The sequence below is a fragment of the Gymnoscopelus microlampas genome, assembly GCF_963454915.1.
Source record: "Gymnoscopelus microlampas genome assembly, chromosome: 4".
NCBI classification, from domain to species: Eukaryota; Metazoa; Chordata; class Actinopteri; order Myctophiformes; family Myctophidae; genus Gymnoscopelus; species Gymnoscopelus microlampas.
Window position 1 is genome coordinate 4637910 of NC_139941.1, and position 16162 is coordinate 4654071.

Genomic DNA, 16162 nt, shown 5'->3' on the forward strand with positions numbered 1-16162 from the left:
GCTCCAATCGACTCGAAAAAAAAAACACTGTCTATATTATCTATTTAGAAATTCCGTCCGTGTTTTCTGGGTCAGGCTGGGTGAGCTTTTCTGGTTTGAGTACCCGCCTGTCCGCCACTTCACATTGAAGGAAAGTGCACCAGATCTGTGCTATCTTAAAAAGGAGTTTCTGCTCACTGACAGCAACGCTATATTAATATAACAATATAACAAAGTAAAGATCAACACAGCCCCTACTTCAACAAATGATTGACACACAGTTGTTTCCTTAGTTTTTTAATACCATGTTAGTTGGCCTGCAGGCCAAAAACTGTCCCTTTAGTGGTGAGTTAGTCATTAACATCGGATGATAAGAGGAAAATGATGTGTATGAATTTGTATTTACACACTTTCATGTTCACATAGCTTCCATTTATACCCCAGGAATACATTGAATTTAATTTCTTAGAGTAAAAAAAAGAAAAAGACCACTAGGTCATTACACAGTCATTACAGAGCTATGCTGTTGTCCTGATACCACTTGATATCAGTCATTCTAAGTAGGAAACCTGTACTAATCAAAACAAACATTTAAGAGTCCCACAGTGTATGCAAAAGCATTATAGTCCACAGCATTCAGTCTATTCCACACGCTACACATTCCACAGTGTCTGTAGCTCTTTGTTATGCAGAGTGTCTTCTAGACTAGAGCGGCAGCAGGCAGGAAGGGGAGGGGCTGTAAGCTGATTCTGTTGATACTGAACACCAATCCTGACTCACACAACGGCTTCTTCTGCTTATGCTAATACCCCAATGCATCATGGGTACAGGATTCCAATTCCAAGAAATATATATTATAGTCAAATGTAGCACATTTCATCTAAACTAGCACCAACTATGTCAGAGTAATGTATGTAAGTTAACATAGTGGTGTGTTGTGTGGGTGAGTATATGTGTTGCAGTAAGCCTCAGTGTGACTGCTATGTGTGTGAGTGACTTCCTCCATGTCTCGCATGTACAACTCATACTTACCTGGCAAGGGAGACACCATGATCAAGAAGGTGGTTCACCCAGGGCGAGGCTTAGCCATTGCACTCCGTGCTTTGCTGACCCCTGCGAATTCCTCAAATGTGGGAATCTCGATTGCATAATTTCTGGTAGTGGGGGACTGCGTTCGCGCTCTCCCCTGATTAAACTGTGAAAAATAAAATGCCACATAATATATTGAGGTCTCTGTGACGATTATAACTGTTCAGGTGAATAGTTATGGGGAATTCAGAGACATTGTGAGACAGAAAGATACTTATTAACATTATTGCATTGACGGTACACATTTTAATTATAGCATTGTAAACATGTTTATTGTTAGATTATTTTATTAGACATGTAGAATACACACTTATGAGAACATTTAGTTTATAGACTGCTTAAGAACATGAATACAAGCTATACGAGTTGCTTATAATTGTTTATATTAGCATTACAGCTATAACAGCATTCAGTCTTACTAACTTACATATTATGTCATTGTGCTACCTTTATTAAGCTGTATTGTTGCTTTATGAACATTAAAATAGTTTATTATGCATTTACAAGCAGTAAACTTTGCACTGTTTAACAGTTTAACTCAGATTTTAGCATCTAGTGAGTCTAAAGGGGGAACAATGTTTTGTTAAGGCTAATGAATCCTTTATTATACACTTATTAACAGTTAACTATGGTTTATGCTTCTAGCTGGTCTAAAGTGGGAACAATACCTTACTAAAATCAATACATCTTTTACATGCAGTGAAATAATGGTTAAAAGGATGCCTTGCATTGGCCGGGAATCGAACCCGGGCCTCCCGCGTGGCAGGCGAGAATTCTACCACTGAACCACCAATGCTTGCAGATGTTGAAAACATGTGTCTTACAGGACAATGAAAACATAGCCTATACCTGGTGGAAAAAAATCATTTTAGAGACTGTAATGGCCCCTTCAGACTCTTAAATAACATCTCCTCAATTTATAGTGGTCTTATCTCTTTTGAAACGTCCTCACTTTTTGGGTTGAGGTATGGGAGAGGGAACTTGGGATTGAGCTGGCGGAGGAGGATTGGTGGAGTGAAGCACTATGCAGAATCAACTCTTCCTGCGCATGTGCCCGTATGTGTTTAATTCAATTCAAAGTAGTTCACAGGATTCACTACGCTTGGGCCAAGCTGAGTAGAATGTTTTCTGATACAACAGACTCCTGTATCAGATGTATTAATTTCCCTGCAGATCACACACACAATCTTTTTCCTTCTTTCTGGACAGCCCTTTTTGACACCCTCTCTGCGGTTCTTGGTTTTTCGGTCCCTCCCTGCCCATTGATCGCTATTTTTGGTGCAGGGGGGCAGATTTAATAGGTACCAGACGGATCTGTTCGCATTCGCTTCTCTTATAGCGAGACAGTGCATATTGCTCCACTGGAAGAGTCCTAACCCCCCTCCCACGACTTCTTGGTTAAAAGACCTGTCATCATTATTCACTTAAAGAAAATTAAGAGGTTAGAGGTTCCTTGAATTGTTTTATCATTATTGTTATAACTTTTTTTTATTATTACTATTATTATCATGTTATACACATTTAACTACCGGTATGTTTAATTCTATTATTCTCCCCTCAGGGTAGGTGGGTGGGCAGATGTTAGGGTTTGTTTTGTTGTATTGCATTTTTTGTATAGTTTTTTCTGTGTTATGTTTGTCCCGTATTTTAAAATGCCCCCCCCCCCCCCCAACAAAACACTTAACACTACTACTACTACACCCATAAACTTAATTTTATTGAACCAGTTAAGCCTATAATGATGACATGACCAAAATAGGAATGCCAGGTTGAAAGTGGTGGAAATTCGAGACACATTGGTTGCTTAATTGCTGATAATGATGTAAAAATAGTAAAATTATGACTGATACCTCTGCCAGACTGATATCGTTGTTGTCAGAAACCTTGTATCTCCATATTTCAACTTTGTAATTTTTTTTTTTTAAATAATAAGTGAAAGTGGTTAAGTGTATCTGTGAGTTTTATAAATACTGAACCAATGAAACGTACTAATACAAGCTTGTGGCTAAATAGTGACTACCTTGTATCCATCTCCTGAAAAGTAACATTTTTGGACATGAGTTTTTTTGTGTATCAGTCTCTATTACAGAAGCCGTTTATTCTACATCTGAGAGATCCATACCTTTCCTTAGTCCATACCTGCCAACATTAGCCTGTGAAACACAGGAAGACTGTGGTATGGCAAATGGCCTACCCTCCGCCCTGTACTACAGATTAATAGAACAAATACAAATATGTGAAAGTAAAATTACTTTTAATTCATCTTAAATGCATAATTCATCATAAAACCATGATGAATTATCATCATGAATACATTTTCTTTTACAGAAAAAAGAGAGACAGACAGACAGAGTGAGTGAGTGAGTGAGTGAGTGAGTGAGTGAGTGAGTGAGTGAGTGAGTGAGTGAGTGAGTGAGTGAGTGAGTGAGTGAGTGAGTGAGTGAGTGAGTGAGTGAGCGAGCGAGCGAGCCTGTGTGTGAGAGATTAACAACAGTAGTTACAGAAGAAAGAGTAAGTAAAGAAAACGAATCAGGAGTGTTTGCAGGTAGACTACAATATGGTCAGTGATGGACCAAATACTGGAGTTGAGTACCTTATCCACCACCGCACATGTTTTTGTTTTCTCCCGAAAGCTGATTTCTAAAATGCTTTTGACACCACTGGTCTCTCTATTTGTCCCATGCAGGCCATCCTTGACAAAGCCACCGGTCACACCAAGAGCCTGCTGCAGAAGAGTGAAGAGAGAGGCAAGGCTTTGGAGAAGGTAGGTGATACTCATGCACCTCCAGGGCTGTTCAAACAAGGGCTTGGGCGTGTTGTTGACACTAGCATGCCTTCATCAGTCTCTGGCCAACAGCCCTGGGCTAATGTAACTGTTCAAGTGACAACATCCTCCAGACACAGTTGACACAGTGTAGACATTAGTATGATTCAAAGGTTTTAGTTTTTAGTTTCATTTATTCGCACAATAAAAACAGTACAAAGGTAGCGTTATTAAAAGACACAGAAAATAAATGCAGGTGTGAAAGGAAACCCATATAGGGCTTATACAAGGTTCTCACCTAAAATAATAAACAAGTAGTACACAAGTTACACATAGTAACAAACATAAGACATGACAAACAACAAGTTCCTTGTGTGCAGCTGAATGTGTGGGTGCGTTTGTCTTGTGTGTGAGTGTGCGTGTGTGTGCGCGTGTCAAAGGAACCAAATGTACTGAAATACATTATGAATGAACTACTTTAAGACTTAAATTAACTACAAAGCAGGAGCATCCAGCTTTGTCGAGCGTCTATTACGAACACAATTGGCCCATGTTCAAGGGAGGGAAGCCGGGCGGGGAGGGTGATATTTGTCACTACACGTATTCCTAAGGGCTGGGGGCGGCACCTGTCAGCAGGGAGTGTTGGGCGGCAGTAGTAGGACGGAGGCTCTACGTCCTCCCGGTGGGGGCTCCTCAGGTGAGTCAGCAGGATACAACAGCAGTGACAACACAGAAATGTGAGGAATACATTGGCATAGCGACTAAATTGGGGAGAAAAAGGGGTAAAAATTGGGTTCGAAAACACTGAGGGGGGTCATACAGTATTATAATGTCTACTCAGGCTTTTATGTGCACCTAAGATATTTTTTAAGTTGCTTGATTCAATAGTTAGATATTTGATATAAATCTGATCAGGCATGCCTCCTCATATACAGCTTAGAGCCCATTCAAACTTCAAACTCAACGCTAACCACGTTAGACTCAATGACACCACATGTCCGTGGTTTAGCTGACTGTTATTGTCCTTCTAATGCATGACCATCTTTTCGTGATTACTTTTCTTTTTCTTTTCCTTTTTTTTTATCAAAAAAAGGAAAAGGTCCCTATTCTGGGGTGAATGTTTGACGAACATACAGATCTACAAGCTCAAAATGCTTTGTGTTGTTACGAGTTGTGAGCTTAAGTAGAATGGCTATTTTCTGTGAAGGTATTGGTGTAGAGGAAAAAAGACAGACCTTGTAGAGCCTTTCCGGTCAGCTAAGTATATAGGGCTAAAGTGGTGAAATGTCTTAACGTTAGAAAATAATGGGAAAAAAAAGTTAATAAAAAATAATTAATGGATATTTCAAAACAATAATAACTTTGTTCTTAGCGCAGAAAACGTTGATTTATCTATCATTCATTTTACTTCTAGGAAGTGAGTGGCTTGCAGTGGGAGGTCACCTTCAACCAGGTGCAGCTGAAAAACTTTGAGCAGTCGTGGCAGCAGAAATATGACAGGTGGGTTTGATTGATTGGTTGATTGAATGAATGAATACTTTATTAACACAATTAATTGTTAACAGTATACAGATATTACAGTCAAAGGTTATGCTAACAGGACAACAGAAAAATCCCCAGAGGGCTTGTTTCCATGGTGGTCCATGTACTCAATTAATCAGTAATACATACAATACAGTACAATACAATACATATCGGTAGAAAACTCAGTAGCATCAAACGTTGTATTCAGAGAAAGTAGGGGTTGGGGCGGGGGGGGGGGGGGAGGGGGGAGATGCTACTACCAAGGTGTTCTAGGAGTTAAATTATGCTTAATTGTATTTACACTCTTGTCATATCTGGTTTTGAACCACTTCAACCTTTTAGGCTTAGTAATCTGGGCCCGAGTTGGCTCTGTACTTTGACCACTATTCTCTGTCTACACCAACTCTCATGGGCAAAAATAGCCAATCCCCAATATTCTGGGGAGTGGAGGTTCCAATAGACTTGCTCTGTTTAACCTCAGAGTCTCAATTGTGTCTCAAGTCTCAATTGTGGGGGCAAACATTAGGCGAAAATATCCAACCTACAAGCTCACGCTGCGTCATGCTGCGAAGCGTCGTGAGCTTGTAGATTGGTTATTTTCAATATAGATCCCTGGGGGAAGGCATTCAACTAAGTATATAGGGGTTAAAGTGGTTAAACTATATTGTTGCTGGTCCTTGTAGTGTGTGTGTGTGTGTGTGTGTGTGTGTGTGTGTGTGTGTGTGTGTGTGTGTGTGTGTGTGTGTGTGTGTGTGTGTGTGTGTGTGTGTGTGTGTGTGTGTGTGTGTGTGTGTGTGTGTGTGTGTGTGTGTGCAATATATGTCCATTTTGAATGGACATATATTGCTACGGGGCTCTCTCATTTGTTAAATATGCTGAACAATGATGACCAGTATGTGAGAGCTTGCACGTTCATCTCTGTTCTTGGACCTAAAACGACGTAAGACCCCCCTGGCATGTCGCTCGGATCCTAGCTTCCTAGGCTTCAGGAGGAAACTTAGTGGAAAGCTAGACAGTCGCTCTCCCGGCTTTGGTGTGTGGTCAGACTGGCCGTACTTAAACGATCTGTGCTGTTGGGCTGATGTTACCTTGAAGTGGGTAGGGTCTAACTCTGAGGCGTTGGCTGTCTCGGAGGACTTTATATCTGACTCCAGTATTTCTGTCAGAGCATCTATGACTGTGTGTGGAACAGAACACCAACTCCCAATGACTAATGCCCGAGGTCGCCTCTTATGGGCACAACAGCAAAGGCAGCGGCAACATTGGACCGAGCTAAGACTGCAAGGAGACTGCATGTCTCCCTGCCGCGGACCATTCTGTCTCTCACTCTGTGTTCAAAAATGTTGCTTTAGACGAATGCATTGTTATCTTTACTCTGAAAGCGAGGTTGCAGGTTTTACCATCTAAACTTAACCTCTCCATCTGTTTTCCAGGCAACCATGCTCCTCACTGTATACATCATGGTCATGAACAAATAGCTGAAACCATGTCCCACATCCTAAACGGGTGCCATGTATACAGGGGACTCTACATAAGTAGGCATGACAGAATAGTGGATCTGATATCAAAAGATATCTCTTCTATTTTCAGGTCCTCCATTTTGCTGTATAAGCATTCTACTGTGAAGCCAAGCATGTTTAGCCTGTCTCTAACATTTCAGCTAACACCCCTGATGTCATTGTTGTTAATGAAAACCATAAGGAGGTGTTCATTCTCGAGGTCGGCTGTACTTCTGATTACAGCTTAGAGGAAGCCTTCCTAACCAAAGTGCTAAAATATCATCAGCTAGAGCAGTCTCTCAGCTAGGCTACAGATGTAAACTTTTGGTTTTTATCTTTGGAAGCCTAGGGCACGTGCACAAGTTGGTTGTAAGGGGCCTTCAAATGGCCGGCCTCTCCAAAAGGAGGGCTAAACAATTAGTAAGGTACTGCTCAATATCAGCTATTTTAGGAAGCCGCTCAATTTGGAGGAGGCGTTGTTTCCTTTACCCATGATTGTTGTCCGCTGTGTTCGACAAGTATGCCATCTTTTGTCTTGTATGTAACAATGCTCTGCTTTACATGCACTTTGTAACTGGCTGTTTTCCCATTATCTGACTGCACTGGCAGTGTTTATGTCCTTTGTACATCTTGTACTTCTGTTTATGTGGACATAAATAAAATGTCAAGTGTGTGTGTGTGTGTGTGTGTGTGTGTGTGTGTGTGTGTGTGTGTGTGTGTGTGCGTGCGTGCGTGCGTGCGTGCGTGCGTGTGCAGGGTTTGCACAGAGAGCAGGGCTTTGAGTGACGGTCTCGGGGGGAGAGTGAGGGAGGTGCAGGAACTGAGAGCAGAGAATGCTGGTAAGTTCCATTCCATTACAATACATACTGTATATTACATATCGTCACTGTCGGGTGGAAACCTTGTATGTCAAAAACAGTTCAGTATTTCTTAAATCCAGTGAATTGTACCCAACTAAATCTACTAAATACTAATGAATGGACATCTACGGCAGTGGTTCGGGGACCCCCAGGGGTCCTTGAGGGAGTTCCAGGGAGTCCATAGCAAAAAGTAACAGTTTAACCATATTTTATACTTCAGTGGACGACCTACAAGCTCACAACAAGTGTGTGTGTGTGTGTGTGTGTGTGTGCGTGCGTGCGTGCGTGCGTGCGTGCGTGCGTGCGTGCGTGCGTGCGTGCGTGCGTGCGTGCGTGCGTGCGTGCGTGTGTGTGTGTAGCTCTAAATCAGCAGTGTCTGGAGCTTCTGTCCATGCTGAGCGTCAGAGAGCAGAAGGCCTTTCAGGGCACCAAGCCACCAAGTGGCCGAGGACGAGAGGTGACCGTTCTGGAGGTGTGTGACACAGAGAGAGAGAGAGAGAGCGGGAGAGAGAGAGAGAGAGAGAGAGAGATAGAGAGAAAGAGAGACCAGCGAAATCAGCAGATCTAAAATCTCACGATGCGTGGCGGCAACACTATACGTTGTGAGCTTTGTTGTGTAATAAAGTATGAAATAGGTTAATCAGACTAATCAATTTGGTTTATTTGACCCATTAAGACCTGGAACGCATCTGTGTCACTTTTTGATTTGAGCTAAAAAGCATTATTTTACACTTTGGCTATTCAAAAATAGCAGATCTACAAGCTCAAGCTTGTACATCTGCTATTTATTTTTTTTCGTGGAAATGTGTGCAAGTCTTTCAATATATACTGTTTAAAGCGAACATTTTTAACTCTATTCGTCCCTGGAACAAAACATTTTGAGATGGTGGTCCGCGGCCAAATACATATCATTTTGGGGGTCCTTGACATGAACATTTTTGAGCACCACTGATATAGAAACATACTTTCTTTTCAGAATACTGTTGTTGAATTAGACATTTTGTAGTCTTAATGGGTTAAAAAAATGTTCACGGTGATTCTTAAACCTAATTTAGTTTTAACGACCCAGAAATAAACTATTTGAATTTGAAACCAAAAAATAATTGGCAAGTAGATAATCGACATTTGCAGCCATATTTTAATGCTGTCCTGTGACTGTCCCTCATCAGCTGGGTGTCCTGGGGGCGTGTCAGTGTCCCGGGGCAAGAGAGCCGTGTCCGTGTGCCCGCACCGCCGCTTCCAGCAGGAAACAAGTCCTTCAGCTCCGACACGAGGTACTGTACTGACCCAGACCATAAAGGGGGGTGTAAGTGATATGATAAAAAAACGAAAAACAAACAAACCAAAAAGGTTTATAGACCAGATTGATTGATTGATTGATTGATTGGTTGAATACTTGATTAGTCAGAAATGTAAACAGCACGAGGCACAGTCAAACGTTAAAGGGACAGTTCACCCCCAAAATGACTTTTTTTCTATCGATTAGCCACCTCATGGAGACATGAATGAATGGATATTTTTTTGTTTTTGTCGCATTCCTAAGTCAATAATTTGATGACGGGTAGCGGTTCCGGTAGGAGACACAAAGAGTCTCCTTTGTGTCTCCTACCGGAACCGCTGGTCATCAAAGTATTGGCTTAGAAATGCGATAAAAACATGGTGTCCATGGGACCTAATCGATAGACAAAAATTTTTTTTGGGGGTGAAGTATCCCTTTAAATAGTTCTATATTCTGTGTGCGTGCGTGTGTATTCAGCTAGACTCTCAGCGCAGGAGGAACGAGGAAGCTCTGATGATGGCCGACGCATTCCGCATCGCCTTCGAGCAGCAGCTCAGGAAGCGCAGTGACCACTTCCTGCTTCTAGCCGACACTGACAGGATCAAGTCCCGCTCGCGCAAGTCAGAAGGCAAGTCTGACCTCATCCTGTAGAGCAGTGGCTCTCAAACATTTACATTTCAAGGATCTCCCGTTTGATGTGCATTAGACCATACAGGCCCCCATTTGATACCATTTATATGTGTAACTGTAAAATAAATCGTCAGTGTTAATTAAACTCTGAGAGCATACAAATGGAACCAAATGGACCCCTTGTAGATTGGCTATTTTCACAATGTTTGCTTCTTTCTTATGTAATATTTGACAATTTGATATTAAAAAGGTATTAAAAGTCATTCAATTGTAACTTTAGAAATATGCACATATACCCTATAATACTTATACTGTATGTTGGTTTGCTTACTGTAGAGTGAGAAAACAATTTTGCACATTAAGCTACTTTCCTGGGGACCCCCCTGGAACTGATCTAGGGGACCCCCTGGAACGTTCTCAAGGACCGCGGGGGGTCCCTGGACCCCAGGTTGAGAACCAGTTTTGTAAGGAATAATGAATCACCCTGAAGAGCTTTATTGTGTACACCCTGTATAGCCTAACTATTCAAATGACTACTGTGCTGTTAAGATCAGATATAACTGTGTTGATCCTGAGGCGATAGTAGTTTCAGTTGCCTGACTAAATACAGAGAAAGGAATGTCAATACAAAAGATTATTCAACACATTCAGAACAAGGCAAAATTACCAGTGGCGTACATTTACTCAAGCGCTGTACTTAAAGGACGACTTCACCACTTTTCAACATATCTTCATATAATAGGTCCTCACTAATGCTCATGATAAAATGGTAAAAAAAAAATCTAATCAGTCTGTGTCTCAGAGGAGGGCTGTAGACAGTTCAGAAACCCGTCTACCAGTGACATCATCGATGGGGAATCCCAGCTAATAGAAACTGCAGGCTTTTTATTCCTGGAAAGTTGCAATGCAATAATAGATCCCATTGTTCTCGCCTTAATAAAAATCTGAATAAAAAAATTGTAATCTTTTTGGAAAAATAAATCCTGCCTAACGATGATGTCACTGGTAGACGGGTTTCTGGACTGTCCACAGCCCTCCTCTGAGACACAGACCAAGTAGAAAAAAATTGTACCATTTTATCATGAGCATTAGTGAGGACCTATTATATGAAGATAGGTTGAAAAGTGGTGAAGTCGTCCTTTAAAGGAGAATTTTGGACTAAAGTTTTATTACCTTTTCTATGATATGATATCTTAGGATGAATGGTACAGTAGAACAATTTTATAACTCCACCCCTGGTCCGCCACAGCTTAAAAGGTGTGCGGATAGGCCTTAGGTTAGATCACATATTTTAATAGCTTTTTTTTTTTGTGTGAGAGATCTGACGTTCATAGTGACAGAACACTGTCCAAAAAAAACAAAAAACCTACGTCTCGCTAGACGAGATTGAAATCTCGAGATTTCAGTCTCATCTAGAGAGACGTAGTTTTTTTTTTTCATAACTCCAGGGGTGGAGTTATGAAATTTTTCTACTGTACCATTCATCCTAAGATATCATAACATCATAGAAAAGGTAATAAAACTTTAGTCCAAAATTCTCCTTTAAGTACAATTTTGAGGTGCCAACAGTGGAGCTACAGCACCCTCTGCTGGACATAATGTGTGGACAGGGTGATATACCATTTTTGATTGATTGATTGATTGAAATTGTTATTAGGCAAAATAATGTTAAACAACACAGTTACATTTATAATACTTTTGTCTAAAAGGTCCGACCATAAAAGGGGTCCTTGAATTAATTTCATAGACATGTATAGTAGCAACCAAACAGTTCAAATCAACATAAAATACAGAGAAAAAATACCACTATGTACAAAAAAAGCATCATGAAAAATAAAAAATATAAATATACAAAAAAAAGGGGAGGGGGGTCGTCTGTCTACCGGGAAACTGGTACTACCTCCTCTTATGGCCTCCAGAAACCAGCACTTAATTAGAGGCTCATTACACACTAGCCACCTTTTATGAAGAAACATGACTTGTCTAGAGCAGTGGTTCTCAAACTTTTTTATTTCAGGGACCCCCAGTTTTATATGCATTAGGCCACCGACCCCCATAACTCAAGCGTGTGCAAATGGAACCAAATGCAATCGGTTCCATTTGTACACTCTCAGAGTTACACAGGGTCCATTTGTTTCCGAACTATCAATGGTTAAGCTAGGGACCCCCAGGCAACCACCTGAAGGACTCCTGGGGGTTAGAACCACACACTGGTCTAGAGTGAAATGACCTGATCGAACAAGTTGACGACACGTTGTGAGCTTGCAGATCTGCTATTTTTGACAAATGTTTGCAGATAAAAGGTTCCTGCCCGACATTGATGATAATTCTTCTTTGCATTCCAGGTGCTAACAGGAGCGTAGTCCAGAAGTTACGAGAGCTGCTGCCCTCCAGCACTGAGCTCCAGATGTCTGATGAGCCTGCAGACATCCTGCACAAGCTTCTGGACCTGGTATGGATTCTTAAAGTCTTCTCACTGAGGCTGGCTGGTTCAAACACTGATATAGAACTGAATTCATTATATCATCCATTAAATAGGGATAGAAACCCTCACTTACTTGCATCCACATCACTGTTACTATGTTTGTGTCGATATGGATATAGCTTTGTGAGGGATGGTGTAGGTTGGTAGAATATGTAGTCCTGTCCTGGGGCCAGTTGCACCACCTCACACTAAGTTCAAACTTAGCCTAGTTATAGCTTAAATGGCTTTTAAAAAAAGGTACTTTTTTAAAATGTTAAACATGCTGCACAAAATCATCGCTTGCTTTCATTCACTGTCTGCCGGTATGTTCTCAATGTGATATCAGTTCAAATTGTCATATAGAAAACATTTCCTCAAAAATTGTTGAAAGGTAAAAAACAAATTGCAGAACTAGCAGAATAGCAGATCTACAATCTCACAACGTGTTGTGATCTAGATCGGCTATGTTTCGCTATTCGTCGTATGAGAATGCTATAGGGCTTAAGTGGTTAACGTCTGAAAAACACCAAGTGCGTCCGTGAAGGGTCTCGGCTTTGGTCAGATGTAAAAAGGCAAAAAAGGTTGGGAACCTCTAGTCTAGCAAATGCAATGGTTGAACCTCCATTGAGACATTAAAGGAGCACTTCACCGATTTTCAACCTATCGTCATATAATTGGTCCTCAATAATGCTCTTATAAGATGGCACCATTTCTGTCAGCTTACTGTGTGTCTCAGAGGAGCGCTATGAACAGTTCAGAAACCTGCCTACCAGTGACATCATCAGTAGGCAGGTTTGGTCATTTGTTTTCTTTTTTTACATAGCAACAGGAAGTCAGGAACCCCAAAATGGGTTAGAAGAACAACGGCTTCTATTTCACCATGGTAACTTTCCGGGAAAAGAAAGGCTGTAGTTTATATTAGCTTGGAATCCCCATCGATTATGTTATTGTTAGGCAGATTTCTGCGCTGTCCACAACCCAGCAATGAGACAGTGAGTATGTAGACAGAAATATTGCTGTCCAATTATATGACGATAAGGTTGAACATGGGTGATGTGCTCCTTTTGTAGTGTAATGTAGTAAAAATGTAGTTTCTGAATGCAGGTACTCATCCGTTCTGAACAGGAGTATACATGGGCCATAAAGCTATATGGGCCCTGTAAGAGCCAAATGGGTGAAACATGTTTAATTAATTGGTGTGGCCATGGGTGGCGCTGTTGGCTATATAAGTGTCAAGTTCACTGCCATGGGCAGGAGGTTGTGACCCGGAAGGGCAATGGTTTTTGACCGCAGGTTACGTTGCTATTTGAATCGCCACACCGCGAAATGTTTGTATGGAAAGTTTAGTCATCTGTCTGTGGAACCCAGAAGATGCTATTGTGCACGGTGAAGTAAATAAATACATATTTCTATATGAAGAAATGCCTGCATCGTATCATTTGAACACTGAGACACAGCGAGTGGTTGTTATTAGAGAAAGCAAAGTATCGGCGCGTCAGCCAGGTCTAACTACGGGCTCATCTCCTCAGTAGCTCCGTATAAGACGGGAGCTCCTTTAATAGGCCCCAACAACTTCTGCACTTACCTGTATTATAAATCACACAATATCCCTCGATTGGAACTCCAAATCTGTCTGAACAGCTGACTGTTTAACAGATCCTCCAGAACCCTTGACTTTATATTAACACCAGCATTTGGTAAAATTCCACACTTTAACTTAAAGGAGTAGTTCAACCAAAAAATTACTTATTTTCTATCAATTACACACGCCATAAAGCCTTGAATTCATGGAGATTTGTTTTGTTTTTGTCACTTTCCTGAGCCAATTATTTGATGACCAAGGCTTCATGGGGTGTGTAATTGATAGAAAATAAGTACTTTGTTGGGCGAACTAATCTTTAAATATCCAACACATACCCATATCCATACACAAAAATAGCCAATCTACAAGTGTTGTGTTGTGAGCTTGTATTGTGAGCATTTTTGGTGAAGAGATTTTGGTGTAGAAAAAGCGGTCCAAGTACAGAGCCACGCAGTGGTTAAACAAAGTACAGTAATATATTGCTCATTACTTGAGTAATTACATAACTCTGCATTTCAGTTTTATTGGCCTCATTTGACTCAAGCTCTTTTTCCCTCTTTGGGTGATAATATTTCTGTTTGTTTGTCTTTCTGTAGCTCAATGACAAAGAGGAGGCTCTTGCCCATCAGAGGAAGGTTAGCTTGATGCTAGCCCGCAGTACTGAGGAGCTAGAGAGAAGACTGCAACCCCAGGACCACGGCCAGCACTGCAAGCCTCAGCCCAATGCGTCTGAAGCTCATCTACACCGCAAGCCTCAGCCCAGTGTGTCCGAACCCAAGGTTATTATATAGTTTTGTATTTGTATTTCGGTTGGACTTTTTGCTTTCAATTTCAGCTTAGTTTTGATTAGTCTTTAAGTGGGTTTGCTTCATTTTTATGTGAAAAGGCTTAGTTTCAGTTTAGTTTTTAGTGCTAGTTCTTTTTATTGTAATATGGGGTATTCTAAAAGGTCATAAAAATTGCTGCAATAGATCTACAGGCGCTACGGCACAACGCATCGTGATGCGACCTGTGAGCTTATAGATGAGCAATTTTTGCTATTTATTAAGATCTTTGACAATTTATGACAATAGCACTTAACACTGGCATAGCTAAAATAGTGGAAGATAGATTTTTATATCCACCCAAAATATTAGGCTTATGTATGAAACATTGACAAAGACTAACTTTTAGTTAGTTTTGTAAACACATAATACAGTTTCAGTTAGTCGTCGTTTTTTGTAACGCCTCGTTTTTATTTTTATTCCAGTTAACAAAAAATTACGAAATCCTGAAAACTAGAAATGAAAATAACATTTTAGTTAACTATAATAGCCTTGTCTGACTCTGAATCTCATCTACAGGAGTGTCTACACTGCAAGCCTCAGCCCAATGCGTCTGAAGCTCATCTACACTTTAAGCCTCAGTCCGATGTGTCTGAAGCTCATCCACACTGCAAGCCTCAGCCCAATTCGTCTGAAGCTCATCTACACTGCAAGCCTCAGCCCAATGCGTCTGAAACTCATCTACCAGAACATCTGCACTTCAAGCCTCAGCCCCTAGAGACACCATGTGATTCCAAGTATCAGCGACAAGACTCACGCTCAGAGTCAAAGCAGCGGCTGCAGCAGTCCATACCAGCCTCTATACCAACGCCACTCCAACCTTAGCCTCGGAATCCCAGCCTTTTTTTTTGTTTCAAAAGAAAAACGTCTGGGCGAACGGTGCAGGAACGATGGTCTTAGGACCTTGTTAACTCCTAACCAACCAGAGTGCAGAGGGGCGTCGCTCTAAATTTGGTGACGTCAGCCTGCTCCGTGCACAGACCGGGGGGGGGGGGGGGGGGGAGGGGGAGGGGAGGCGGGGACATAGATTGGTGAAGCAATCGGAGGACGCGCCTTGCTCCAGGCGCCTGGGTTTGGATCCGCCCTTCGAGACCATGGATTCCTCTCGTTCTCTCAGTCTACTCCAACCTAGAATGAACTGTGCTTGTGGCAATACTAGAGATGAACCATATTGACACCATATTGACACCATAACCGATTAATTTCATGGTCAGTCCGATCGATACAGACACTGATATTGCAATACAAGGTTCCTGTAGGGCGGTGGTTCTCAAACGTTTTCATGTCAAAAACCCCCAAATTAATATTTATTTGGCCACCGGCCCCATCTGAACATATTTTGTGCCATGGACCCAGGGACGTGCACAGATAGACTCTAGGTGGTGCTAGAGCACCTGCCCTTTGCCCTCTTGACCAGAAGTGCCCTTTTTTTCAGTTTACAGCAGGGTCTTCAACAGGGGGTCCAGGACCCCTAGGGGGTCCTCAGAGTTACTACAGGGGGTCCGCCAAATCTTTATGTGATATGATTTTTCTTTTTACCATAAGGCTGCTATTTTTGGCAAAGAGATATAGGTGTAGAGGGAAAAAAGAGCAGACCAAGTAAACAAAAAAAAAGTGCAATTTACTTGAGCACCTGCCCCTCAAAATGTCTGTGCACGCCACTGCATG

At 41.5% G+C, this 16162-nt stretch overlaps 1 protein-coding gene across 1 annotated transcript in view; it reads left to right on the forward strand.

Moving 5' to 3' along the window:
* Positions 1-15319, forward strand: part of ccdc125 (coiled-coil domain containing 125) — a gene marked incomplete at its 3' end in the record, with an annotated part of 32589 nt that extends 17270 nt beyond the window's left edge. The window contains exons 5-13 of the mRNA XM_084054441.1: positions 3755-3832; positions 5247-5332; positions 7612-7694; positions 8075-8187; positions 8885-8989; positions 9472-9622; positions 11970-12076; positions 14267-14449; positions 15014-15319. Of these exons, the coding sequence (XP_083910567.1) occupies positions 3755-3832; positions 5247-5332; positions 7612-7694; positions 8075-8187; positions 8885-8989; positions 9472-9622; positions 11970-12076; positions 14267-14449; positions 15014-15319 (1212 nt within the window). The remainder of the gene's footprint in view (positions 1-3754; positions 3833-5246; positions 5333-7611; positions 7695-8074; positions 8188-8884; positions 8990-9471; positions 9623-11969; positions 12077-14266; positions 14450-15013) is intronic.
* Between the last annotated feature and the right edge of the window lie 843 nt (positions 15320-16162).